At 39.7% G+C, this 13,834-nt stretch overlaps 1 protein-coding gene across 3 annotated transcripts in view; it reads left to right on the top strand.

The window, feature by feature from the left end:
* Positions 1 to 13,834, top strand: part of LOC109918115 (U2 snRNP-associated SURP domain containing) — a 75,099-nt gene that overhangs the window by 35,866 nt on the left and 25,399 nt on the right. For all 3 annotated transcript variants that reach the window (XM_020518006.2, XM_020518007.2, XM_020518011.2), the window contains 6 exons: positions 1,852 to 1,956; positions 2,074 to 2,140; positions 2,230 to 2,387; positions 4,595 to 4,757; positions 6,565 to 6,644; positions 11,162 to 11,249. In XM_020518006.2, the coding sequence (XP_020373595.1) occupies positions 1,852 to 1,956; positions 2,074 to 2,140; positions 2,230 to 2,387; positions 4,595 to 4,757; positions 6,565 to 6,644; positions 11,162 to 11,249 (661 nt within the window). The remainder of the gene's footprint in view (positions 1 to 1,851; positions 1,957 to 2,073; positions 2,141 to 2,229; positions 2,388 to 4,594; positions 4,758 to 6,564; positions 6,645 to 11,161; positions 11,250 to 13,834) is intronic.

Consider the following 13,834-nt stretch of genomic DNA (forward strand, 5'->3'; position numbering starts at 1 on the left):
TTAAACCCCGTCCCTGGACTGAATCAGCTTGTAATTGTGTTAGTAAAGTTTCCTCTCTTGAAAATTATGATCAAGATCAGAATGATCTGCAGTTGGGAAGTTTTGTTTGTAGCAATGAACATGCATCTTTACTCAGTGGTTCAGAGTGTATGTTACATGTAGCTATGCTGTCCAACTTCTTGCCACTCTTCTAATAAAAATAAAAGCTGAGTGTTTGATAAATGTTTGAAAATTGGACTTTGAGAAATGCCTGAAATGTAGTATATCATTACTCAAATATTGAGTATTGACTAACTGGTTGCTTAAATTACTTACTTTAATCTGAACAGCACTAAATTTTTAAAAATTGCAGCATGTTATCCTGTGACGGGAGAGTAGTCATAGAATGCTGGCTGAGGAAGGTGGGATAAAGTATCTTCACACAAATTCTTAACTTGTACTAAAGCATCCTACATTTTATCAATTGAGGTAGACACAGTTAGACTTAAAAGTGGAAGAATTTTAGCAATGGTTTAAAAAGAATAAGGAAATTTTAAATAGAAAGCTCGAGTTGAAGTAGGCGTGATGGGTTGAATGGCCTCCTGTAATTTCTGCTTCTAAACAAAAATGCTTAAGTACTGATTATGTTCCAGCTTTACATTTGCTATGGAAGATAGTTGCAACAAGTGATCAAATTAAGTTACAACCCAAAATAGTCTCCATGAGACAGAAGTAGTCTCTTTCAGTGCTGTTTCAAGACTGCAATCTAGCTTCCAAAATATGCATTGTTTTTCAGGCCCATACACTAATATTGTTCAATTCTACAGAAGTATGATCAGTGACTGTCATCTAAAAGTGATTCAACACCTGAGCTTGCAAAGAACCAGTTAGTGATCAGATTGATTAATGCTGATATGTTCACTTGTTGCAATAGGAATTTAAAGTGGGCAGTCACTGATATATTTAACTAGGTTTTGTACTTGAAAACGGCCTGAAGGTGAAAAACTTCTTCTGGAAATTGTTTAGAAACTACAAGATAAGCTAATATTGTCAAAGCAACCATAATATACTCCTTTAATGAAACACCAGGAAAACTGCATTTGAATAGTGTCTATTTAATCAATAGGCAAAGATCCCTTCTCCACTAAGTTGAACATTAAAGTTAAATCAACTTGAATGATGTGATCACAAAAAATAAAAGTTAAACTTGTATTTAACAAATGAAATTTGTTAGCGATGTTGCAAACTATCCGAAATCTAGTTTTTTTAAAACGTGCTTGTGTAGGAGTATTATTATACTTTTTAATCTGTTGCATCTTTTACTTGCCTTCAAAACGTAGAAAGTAATGCATACAAAATATAAATGCTTAATGAACTACAGCATGTGAAATTTGATCCCATTAACTTTTCTTATCAATGTATTCTGGAGTGTTATATGCTTTTTGATATTAAATCCCTTCATTCGAACTACTGGGAGTAGATTTATATGTTCAAAAATAACTTAAATTTAACATTTATTGTCTAGAAAGATGCTTAATAACGTAGTATAGATATGACTGCTAAAGTATTTAGAGTAGGTTGTAGGTGTAACTTTGGCAGAAAAGAATTGAGAAATATATTTCAAGAACAAAATCAGAGGGTGAAACTAATACATTTTGCCTTTGCAAATTAATTTGTTTTATTGAACAAAGTTAGTCATTTTGCTTCCCAGATGGTTGCCAAGAACAATTAAAATGCTACTTGGATTACTGGGTTTGTTAGTGAAAGTACCTCCTATGTTTTAGAAAGTTGTTCATCATACGGATTGCTTCTTTAGCTTGTTAAGGTGGTGTTCACTTTGTGAAAGGTGTGTCTTGATTTTGTTTTGTTTAGGAACTTATTGTGTGTCATTCATCGGATGATCGAATTTGTGGTGCGTGAAGGGCCAATGTTCGAAGCCATGATTATGAACAGAGAAATTAACAACCCCATGTTCAGGTTTTTATTTAGTTCAATATTGGTGGATTTTTAAAAATCTTTTACCTACAAAAATCATGAAATATAGAGCAATTTTGTATTCAAGAACTTTGTATGAAATACTATTATATTTTTCAGATTCCTTTTTGAGAATCAAAGCCCAGCACATGTTTATTACAGATGGAAATTGTATTCAATACTGCAGGTATACTGGTTTAATATTCAGAAATAATGAATATTTACATGTTAAGATTCTACCGTACTGATCTGTGTAAAATGCTACCTGTTTAACAGGGAGATTCACCAACCAAGTGGCGAACTCTGGATTTCCGTATGTTCAAGAATGGATCATTTTGGCGACCACCACCTCTGAACCCATACTTACAAGAAATATTAGAAGAAACAGAATCACGTGTTGAGGAGAATGTGAAAAAGGGGCAGCTGAAGGAAGAGTAAGTTTATACAAGTACTCTGTAATAGTTAATAATTTTGAGAAACATTTTGATTAATTTACCATGTTGCAAATCAGCTGAAGTTCAAGCTTTAGAAAATAAGGATGGGAGAATATAACAAATTGTTGAATTCTTGAAATGTCTTTCCTACCGGGGCAAGCAACTATTGTTAAGATTTTACTTAAATCCTTGGGGTACTAGTTCCTTTGCTGTTGTGTCTTGTAATTAGGGGGAGGCGGTGGCAATTGGTATTATCGCTGCACTGTAAATCTACAAACCCAGGAATGCTCCAGGGACTGGGTTCCGATCCTGCCGCAGCAGATGATGGAATTTGAATTCACTTTTTAAAAAAAAGTCTGGAATTAAGAGTGTAATGATGATAATGAATCCATTGTTGATTGTCAGGAAAGACCCATCTGGATTCATTAATGTCCTTTAGGGAAGGAAACTGCCATCCTTACATGGTCAGGCCTACATGTGACTCCTGACCCACAGCAATGTTGTTGACTCTTTACTGCCCTCTGGGCAATTAGGGATGGGCAATGAATGCTGGCCTAGAAAGCAACACCCTCATCTCATGAATGAATTTTAAAAAATTAGTTTATTGTATATCAGCGTGCTATTTTTTAGACTGTCTTACACTAACTGTCACAGAATGTACCAAGCAGATCATTGCAGCTCATGATTGACTACTGTGTTGTTCCCAGTTTGTCTGCCACACTAGAAACAGGATTCCAGTGTTGCTGCCTCTGTGTTGGAGTAATCTAACTTGAATTTACCAGCCTGGCTTCTACTGTCCTCCCACTGGGCCCCTTGACTACTTGTGTTTTGTTTGCGGCTTACTCAGGGCCTGACCTGCACTCATTTTCAAGTCTCTCTATTTAATGTATCACCCTTTAAAAATAAAGGCATAAAATGCGACTGGAACTCAGCCTGGCAAGCAACATCAGTGTAGACAGGTTCTGAACTGATGCTTCACTTTGGTCTTCCATCAGAAGAATTTTGAGATCTAACAGTTTATAAGCAAGTCACAGAGCCAGGGAGAAGAGAGGCAAGAACTAAAAAGAAGGTGTGTAATAAGGTAGAGGTTAGGATTCATCAAATAACAAGAAGGATTGATGGCGCAAGGCAGAAGAGGTGGTCATGTTCTGTACCCATCTTTTGTTTCTTTACTTGTGCATTTCCACCCTGTTTTGCCTAGTGCCACTATCTATCTTTTAATTACTTACACCTTCGACTCAAATCTTTCCTTTTGTTCTTTCCCTAGCTTTGTAATTTGCCTAGAAACTGTTAAATCTTTTAATTCCGTATCTAAATAAAAACGTTACTGACCTGAAATGCTGTTACTTTCAAATCAGATGCCGCCTGATCTGCTGAATGTTTCCAGTATTTTATATTTTTATTTCAGATCTCTGGCATCTATGTTAGTTTTCTAATATTCTAGCCCCTGATGGCTCATGCCCAGCCACGACAATTGTGTGGAATCTGTCATTTGTTTCCCTGGGATGCATGTTGCCATCATGCTCATTCTTCTGCCTTCTAGGGTTCAACTTTGAGCTCATTGATCCATTGTATCCCTCCCATTTTCAAGCCTTTTTACAGACCTGCCTTCATTTGATTTTCCTGGAAACATTGCCAATCTTCTCCTCAGCCTGTGACTAATGAATTGGGAAATTAATTAGCCCAGTGGGTAAAAGTTTATCTTTTTAGTGTTAATTAGTGAACGTTAATGCAATGTGCCTTGTATAGTTCTGTTACTTTGTGTGCTTAAAAATATCTAAACATTTGAATTAAGCCATAAGAAATATATTAAAGTGAGAATTTATTGCTTAAAATTGAACGGACTGGTAACTGAATTAAGGCAAGATTGTGCCAACTGTTTGCTTTCTGTCAAATTATATCAAATTGATATGTAGGTTGCTTGAAGAGAAGCAGTATCTTGAAATGCTGTATGAATTGCAATTTCCCTGGACTGCTGAAACAGCTGCTTAATTCTTTAATGTGCCTTAATAAATCCAAAAATATTGACCATCAAAAGATGTTAATTCTTCAGTTTCAATGGGGTGTAAATAATCATTGATTTTTGAGAATTGTCTCTAGACTTGACATGCCAGTTTTATTTAAAATTGTGAAATTAATAATTAAATGGAAATTACAGAAGATTATTTTTACTTATAATTGTTAATATGTTTAACATTTTATTTAAGTCAAAGGGATAAATTGGAAGAACTCTTGCGGGGACTGACTCCACGTAAAAATGACATTGGTGATGCAATGGTGTTTTGCCTGAATCATGCTGAGGCTGCTGAAGAAATTGTGGAATGTATTGCAGAATCTTTGTCAATATTGAAGACTCCATTACCTAAAAAGGTTTGTTCCCCTTAATTAGATATGACATTATTTTGAAGTGCTTTTGTGAAATCCACTTGTAATATAGCAAATATTTTTGGTCATCAGGATGCAGAGTTTTCAGTACCAACTATAAGTATCTCCGGTTCCCTCATCAGACAGTTTTTGTACATGGAAATAAAACAAAAGAACTGTGGATGCTGAAGATCTGAAACAAAAATAGAAGTTGGTGGAGAAACTCAGCAGTTCTAGCAGCATCTGGGGAGAGAAAGTAGAGTTACCATTTTGAGTCCACTGACTTTACTTGCAATGTTCTGAAGAAAGACTCAACATTAACCCTGCTTTCTCTCTACAGATACTGCTAGATTTGCTGAATTTCTCCAGCAATTCCTGTTTCTGTTTCACTTGACTCCTAAATGCGTATTAGAAATTTGTAGATAAATGAGCAGCTACTTTATGATACAATGGGGTCCCCCTTAAAAACAAAACAATTTTTTTTAGTAAAGCAAGAGTACTGTACTTTCTGCTCAGTGCTGATCCTGCTTCCTGAATCTTCCACTGCCTGATCCCTGCAGATCCTACCACTGCATGCCCCCTCCAACTTAGAACACTGAAGGTTGGGGGTGGAGTGGGGATTAAACGACTGAACTCAGGGCTGACTGATACCATACCAGCCAGCAGAAGGGCTAGAAGGCAAAGACCCTGTTCCAAGATGAGCAACTTCACTACATTTGAGTAGATTTTGGAGTGGGTGGTCCAGCAAGAGGGTTACTGTGGCCTCTTTCTTGTAACAGTCAGAAATGTACTGTCAGACTATGGTTATGAAGTGGCCGCGGAGTAAGTTTTTTTTAAAAATTAATTTACCACATTAGGATGTCACTGGCTAGGGCAGCATTTATTACCTACTCCTAATTGCCCAGAGGGCAGTTAAGAGTCAACCACATTGCTGTAGGTCTGGAATCGCATGTAGGCCAGACCAGGTAAGGATAGCATTTTGCTTCCCTAAAGGACATTAGTGAACTAGGTGGGTTTGTCTGACAATCAACTTTGGATTCATGGTCATCAAATTCCACCATCTGCCAGAGCAAGATTTGAAAACCCAGGTCTCCAGAACATTGCCTGGATCTCTGGATTAACAATCCACTCATAATACCACTAGGTTATTGCCTCCCCCTAACTGCAGCTTAAGGTGAGTTTCTGGAGTTTAGTCAAAAACTGTCTGGTGCAGAGCTTGAGCACTAATGCCTCAAGCTCCACACCCTGGTGACAAACCGCAAGTCAAAGGTTCAGACATGGATGGGGAGAGGTCACAGATTGGAACTTGTGTCTGGGAAGCAACCTTACGTTGGAGAGTTAGAAAGCAGGAACAGCCACTTGATGATGGCACCAATCATGGTGAAGCAATGCTAAATTGGATAACTTTAAAAGAGGACATAGTGTACATAATTCACCTCCAAAGCTATGGTTTTGGAAAAGTTAACAACATCTTGTTTGGGAACCAAAGTAAGCTTGAGCCTTGCTTATTTATCAAGTTGGTTCAATATTGACTTTATCTGAAGAGATTAAACCAACTGAATGCAGCCCTTAAAGTAAATTGCTTCCTGCATGTATTGATGATTATTAGATTAGGCTTTAAACGGCTCCAAAAAATCTCAATTCAGTAAGACACTGCTCAGGTCCTGTCCTCTTGTGGTTTTCCTTCAACTGCTTATGACAGTCGAAAGGGGCATTAGTGTTAGTTGTCACTTCAATCAAGATTGATGCCACAGTGGTATACTGAAAACCAAACAGTTCATTTTAAAGTAAAATCACATTCTTTTAATTCCAGATTGCCAGACTTTATTTGGTGTCAGATGTATTGTACAATTCTTCTGCTAAAGTCGCAAATGCCTCGTACTACAGAAAGTTGTAAGTATTTGCGGTCTTAATTGAATATTTCACCCAACTATCTCATTTGACTTCATGAATAATTAAAAGGGAAATTATCCTTTCCAGGTGTGTTGTGATTAGTTGCTTTGTCATGAGTTCTAAAGAATTCATATTGTAATTGAAAGTTAACTCTGTTTCTGTCTCCACAGATGCTACCAGACTGCTGAGTTTCTCCAGCACTTTTTGATTTCAGACCTCCAGCATCTGCTGTTTTTTGTGTTGCTGTCATGTCTTGCCATGTTCAAAATATTATGTAAGTAGGCCAACAAGAGGCGAGGCCACATTGGATTTGTACTGGGTAATGAACCAGGCCAGGTGTTAGATTTGGAGGTAGGTGAGCACTTTGGTGATAGTGACCACAATTCGGTTACGTTTACTTTAGCGATGGAAAGGGATCGGTATATACCGCAGGGCAAGAGTTATAGCTGGGGGAAAGGCAATTATGAGGTGATTAGGCAAGATTTAGGATGCATAGGATGGAGAAGGAAACTGCAGGGGCTGGGCACAATTGAAATGTAGAGCTTGTTCAAGGAACAGCTACTGCGTGTCCTTGATAAGTATGCACCTGTCAGGCAGGGAGGAAGTGGTCGAGCGAGGGAACCGTGGTTTACTGAAGAAGTTGAATCTCTTGTCAAGAGGAAGAAGGAGGCTTATGTAGAGATGAGGCATGAAGGCTCAGTTAGGGCGCTTGAGAGTTACATGTTAGCTAGGAAGGACCTAAAGAGAGAGCTAAGAAGAGCCAGGAGGGGACATGAGAAGTCTTCAGCAGGTAGGATCAAGGAAAACCCTAAAGCTTTCTTTAGGTATGTCAGGAATAAAAGAATGACTAGAGTAAGATTAGGGCCAGTCAAAGACAGTAGTGGGATGTTGTGCGTGGAGTCCGAAGAGATCGGAGAGGCGCTAAATGAATATTTTCCATCATTATTTACACAGGAAAAAGACAATGTTGTCGAGGAGAATACTGAGGTGCAGTCTATTAGACTAGACGGGATTGAGGTTCATAAGGAGGAGGTGTTAGCAATTCTGGAAGGTGTGAAAATAGATAAGTCCCCTGGGCCGGATGGGATTTATCCTAGGATTCTCTGGGAAGCTAGAGAGGAGATTGCAGTGCCTTTGGCTTTGATCTTTATGTCGTCATTGTCTTCAGGAATAGTGCCAGAAGACTGGAGACTAGCAAATGTTGTCCCCTTGTTCAAGAAGGGGAGTAGAGACAACCCTGGTAATTATAGACCAGTGAGCCTTACTTCGGTTGTGGGTAAAGTGTTGGAAAGGATTATAAGAGATAGGATTTATAATCATCTAGAAAGGAATAATTTGATTGGGGATAGTCAACACGGTTTTGTGAAGGGTAGGTCATGCCTCACAAACCTTATTGAGTTCTTTGAGATGGTGACCAAACAGGTGGATGAGGGTAAAGCAGTTGATGTGGTGTATATGGATTTCAGTAAAGCATTTGATAAGGTTCCCCATGATAGGCTATTGCAGAAAATACGGAGACATGGAATTGAGGGTGATTTAGCGGTTTGGATCAGAAATTGGCTCGCTGTAAGAAGACAGAGGGTGGTGGTTGATGGGAAATGTTCATCCTGGAGTGGTGTACCGCAAGGATCTGTTTTGGGGCCACTGCTGTTTGTCATTTTTATAAATGACCTGGATGAGGAAGTAGAAGGATGGGTTAGTAAATTTGCGGATGACACTAAAGTCGGTGGAGTTGTGGATAGTGCGGAAGGATGTTGCAGGTTACAGAGGGGCATTGATAAGCTGCAGAGCTGGGCTGAGAGGTGGCAAATGGAGTTTAATGCGGAAAAGTGTGAGGTGATTCACTTTGGAAGGAGTAACAGGAATACAGAGTACTGGGCTAATGGTAAGATTCTTGGTAGTGTGGATGAGCAGAGATTTCTCGGTGTCTATGTGCATAGATCACTGAAAGTTGCCACCCAGGTTGATAGCGTTGTTAAGAAGGCGTACGGTGTGTTAGGTTTTATTGGTAGAGGGATTGAGTTTCGGAGCCATGAGGTCATGTTGCAGCTGTACAAAACTCTGGTGCGGCCACACTTGGGAGTATTGCATACAGTTCTGGTCGCCGCATTATAGGAAGAATGTGGAAGCATTGGAAAGGGTGCAGAGGAGATTTACCAGGATGTTGCCTGGTATGGAGGGATGGTCTTATGAGGAAAGGCTGAGGGACTTGAGGCTGTTTTCGTTAGAGAGAAGGTTAAGAGGTGACTTGATAGAGACATACAAGATGATCAGAGGATTAGATAGGGTGGACAGTGAGAGCCTTTTTCCTCGAATGGTGATGGCTAGCACGAGGGGACATAGCTTTAAATTGAGGGGTGATAGATATAGGACAGATGTCAGAGGTAGGTTCTTTACTCAGAGAGTAGTAAGGGCGTGGAATGCCCTGCCTGTAACAGTAGTAGACTCGCCAACTTTAAGGGCATTTAAATGGTCATTGGATAAACATATGGATAATAATGGAATAGTGTAGGTTAGATGGGCTTCAGATTGGTTTCACAGGTCAGCGCAACATCGAGGGCCGAAGGGCCTGTACTGCACTGTAATGTTCTATGTTCTATGTTCTATTACAATAGCATCTTGCCTTTCTTTATCATCACACACATTCAGAAGATGATTAAGAGCTTTATGGAGCAGTGGAAAAAAGTGGATATTAAATCAGAAAAATACACAAAAGGAGGAATTACCGAAGTATAATTTCTTTTAAAAATCAGTTTTGGATTGCTTTTTTGCAAGTGCGGGGATTTAGTTCTGAGGACGGGTCACCGGACCTGAAACTTTAACTCTGACTTTTCCTCACAGATGCTGCCAGACCTGCTGAGCTTTTCCTGCAACTTCTGTTTTTGCTCCTGATGGGGGTTTAGGGAGTAGGTTCCATATGTATATCTTCTGAAGATCTGTAAGTGGGAATATTCGTGTAATGTGCATTGTTAGATCAGGGCCATCTGTTGAATTGTTTTTGTCCTTGCTTTTTTTTTAATCTTGCAGGAAGTTTAATACAGTGGTCAAATTTTCATATTGAGGGAAGCTTTTTTCATAGGCATACAAACATGTTTTAGCCAAATTTTGTGATGAACTTCCTTTATTTGATGTGAATTCCGTAATGCGTTATGGAATATCCAACAATATCAATGTTATGAATCCAGTTTATGACCTCAGACTGATTTCATCAATAGCAAATGTTATGGTGTTTCTATAGCTGCGGCAAGTTGAGTCAAAATTCCACATCAAAGGTGCTAAGTGCTTAGGGGATATACAGGTATGAATAGTTTTCAGATTATTTATTAAAGTCAAGGAACCAGATGCTAAAAGTAACAGGTTTGATGAGAAACAGATGGAATAGCTTGCAGTTATCAACTGTGCTTAAATGTGGAAAAAGATTCTTAACTGCTTCACAGAGATGTGTGTAAAAAGTAAACCAAAGAATGAGCGGTAATGAAGATTGGCTATTTGCTTCATTGAAAAGGTGCGTTACAGAAAGGTTTCGAAGGATGTGAGCATAACAGCATTTGTAACTGATGAACTTCTAATGAATGGTGGAAAAAATTAACTTAGCTACAATAGCAAAAGAAGTTTAAATTGAAACTTAAATTATTTTAGACAGTCCTGTAATCTGCCTTGACTTTACTATATATAATGGTGTCAGTGTCACATTTTGTTCATGCAACTTAATGATTGGACTTTTATGATATGTATTTTATGCTGTGCTAGAACCATTTTCTGATTTATTTTGCTTTGTACACAATTTTTAATGCACAGTTTGCAAATTTATGCATGCCTTTTGTGAGCGTGTTTATTATGTGATAAAATAGTACACTAGGTACGATATGAAAATGTTGAATGAATGATTAAAAGATGACCATGGCGATTTTTACATTTCACCTGCAGTTACATCAAAAATTACATTCAGAGTTGTTCAAAAGTCTTCAGTTTATCATCTTAATCATACCAATACAAGTTCACTAATCAACAACATTTTTGGTGGTTTGTAGTGGTTCTTGAGAATCGTACCTCCATTTTAACATTCTCATCCTTTTTTTCACCTCACCTTGCTCCTCCCTATCTCTGTAATCTCTTTCAGACCCACACTCCTAGGAAACCTGTACTCATCTAATTCTGATCTCTTGAGCATCCCTGACTTTAATTGCTTCAATATTGGTGGACTTGCCTTTTGTTACCTGGGTGCTAAACTCTGAATTTTGGTCTGTAAACCGATTCACCTCCCTTACCTTCTTCAACACGCTCTTGTCTTTTGCCAAACTTTTCACCGTCAATCTAATGCTGCTTCATGTGAAATTTTCTTAAGTCCTACAAAGTGCCTGTGACATTTTAATGCATTAATGGTACATTACAAATATAAGTGATACAAATAGTGTAAAATATTTATGCTTAAGCATGGACACAAATTCGCAAATAAGGTTCTAATATTTGATTAATTTTTGTTTTGGCAAACATTATTATTTATGCTTCTCTTGCAGTTTTGAATCTAAGTTGTGCCAGATATTTGCAAATCTTAATGCAACCTACAAGTCAATACAAGGTCACTTGCAGTCTGAAAATTTCAAGGTAATGACTTCTCTGAGCCATTTGGTCATACTCATTTTGAAATGTTACAAATGATCAGGTAGCAAAATCAGCTTCCGAATAGATTGTTGCTCTGGTTCTCCTTTTGGATCTCTTTTATTTTAGTCTACCTTATTTTTTAACTCTGTTTAATTCTACATGTAGCTTAACTATTTGTAATTCTCTACATTAAAACTGCAGCTTGATTTTTAATGGGAAATTAAAACATTTTATTAACTCAGTCTTGATTTATTTTACTTAAAGTTTTAAGATTGCCTTTTGAGCAAATTTGCTTCTGGTTGCAAATCAGTGACCAATACAGGAGAGTTAAGGGTGTGCTGATGTAGGATAATGGAAAAGTATTGCATAATTATGTGCCGCAGGATTAAGTGAGCTATTGCTGCTTTCCTGATACTCCCCCAAGCTGAAACATGAGAAAAGACTAATTGAGGATGTAGAGAAACAAATACTTGCAGAACACTATCCCAATTGAATTTGGGGAATTAAATGATTGTTACAATCTTCTAAAGGTATGAGGAATAAGTCAAATTTTTGCTTGCATATTTTACTTGTCAGTGACACTGGAGCAACTAACATTTCGGTGGGAACAACAAAATCAGGAAAACAAGCTGATATTGAATAGAGAAGAAATATCAACAAAGGAAATAAGGTGAAAGAGTCAATAAACTTGGTGCTGGACAAACACAGCAGGTCAGACAGCATCAGAGGAGCAGCAAAGTCAACGTTTTGGGCCGAAACCCTACATCAGAACTGGGGAGGGGAGCCCAGAAATAAATAGACAGAGCGAGTTGGGGCTGGGGAAGGGTAGGTGGGATGGTGATAGGTGGGTGCGGGTAGGGGCTTATAGTGATTGATTAGTGGGAAGGGTGGAGTTGAAAGGTGAGTAGGAAGATGGACAGGTTAGGGTAGGTCATGTCAGGGAGGTGGGACTTGGGATAAGGCTGGGGGTAAAGTCAATATTCAGGCCCTTTAATTGTAAGCTCCCAAGGTGAAATATCATATGTTGTTCCTCCAGTTTATGTTTGGCCTCCTCTGACAGTTGAGGACGCCAAGGATGGACATGTCACCAGGGGAGTGCGAGGAGGAGTTAAAATGGATGGCAAAAGGAAGGTTGGGTTGGTTGGTGCGTGCAGAGTGCAGATGCTCTGTGAACTGGTTCCCTGGTCTGCATTTGGTCTCCCTGATATAGAAGAGACCACATTGGGAGCAATGGATGCAATAAATCATGTTGGATGAGGTGCAGGTGAATCTCTGTCGGATCTGGAAGGATTGTTTGAGGCCTGAGGCAAGGTGTTGCACCTTTTCAGGCTGCAGGGAAAGATACCAGGTGTGGTGGAGAGATTGGTGGGGAGTGTGGAACTGATGAGGAGTCACAAAGTAAATGGTCGCCGCAGAAAGCAGACAGGATTGGGGAAGGAAATATCTTTTTGGTGGTGGGGTCTGATTGTAGAAGGCGGAAATGTCAGAGGATGATACGTTGGATTTGGAGGTTGGTGGGGTGGTAGGTATGTGAGGACTGGGGGATTCTATCCTTGTTGTTGGGGAGAAGGGGTTTGAGGGTAGAGGTGCAGGAAATTGGGGGAGTTGTAGTTGAGGGCATCCTTAATTACAGAGGAGCAGAAACTATGGTTTCTAAAGTAGGAGAATATCTGGGATGTCCTAGAGTAGAACGCCTCATTCTGGGAGCAGATAAGGTGGAGGCGGAAGAATTGAGAGTATGGGATAGCATTTTTGCAGGAGGAGGTGTAGTTGAGGTAGTTGTGGGAGTCAGTGAGTTTGAAATGGATGTCAGTTTCCGCAAATGGAGACGGAGAAGCCCCGTGAGGGGAGGGAGGTGTCTGAAATGGTCCAGGTGGATTTGAGGGCATGGTGGAAAGTGTTAGCGAAGTTGATGAACTGCTCAAGTTCCTTATGGGGGCATGAGACAGCTCCGATACAGTCATCAATATAACAGAGAAAGAGGTGAGGGATGGTGCCGGAGTAGTTGTGGAAGAGGGACTGTTTCACCACTCCTACAAAAAGGCATAGCTCTGGCCCATGCAGATGCCCATGGCCACGCTTTTGGTTTGTAGGAAGTGGGAGTATTTTTTCTCCCTGCGAAAAGCGGACAGAGGTTTTTGTTTCTCCCTGCAGAAAAATTCACCGCACCCCACCCCCGCCAATTCTCCTGGGGAAAAAAAAACTCCCTTGTCAGCTCTACACTCCCAACCAACCTCTCCACTACACCTGGTACCTTTCCATGCAATTGCAAGAGGTGCAACACCTGCCCCACACCTCCCCTGTCACCTCTGTCCGAGGCCCCAAAGAATCCTTCCAGATCTGGCAGAGATTCACCTGCACCTCGTTCAACCTGACTTGTTGCATCCGATGCTCCCAGTGTGGTCCCCTTTATATCAGGGAGACCAAACGTAGACCAGGGGACCAGTTTGCGGAGCATCTGCGCTCTACACGCACCAACCAATCCGACCTTCCGGTTGTCATCCATTTAATTCCCCCTCCCATTCCCTTGGTGACATGTCCATTCTTGGCATCCTCCACTGTCAGAGTGAGGCCAAACGTAAACAGGA

This window comes from Rhincodon typus, chromosome 13 (genome assembly GCF_021869965.1).
Source record: "Rhincodon typus isolate 14 chromosome 13, sRhiTyp1.1, whole genome shotgun sequence".
Classification (NCBI taxonomy): domain Eukaryota; kingdom Metazoa; phylum Chordata; class Chondrichthyes; order Orectolobiformes; family Rhincodontidae; genus Rhincodon; species Rhincodon typus.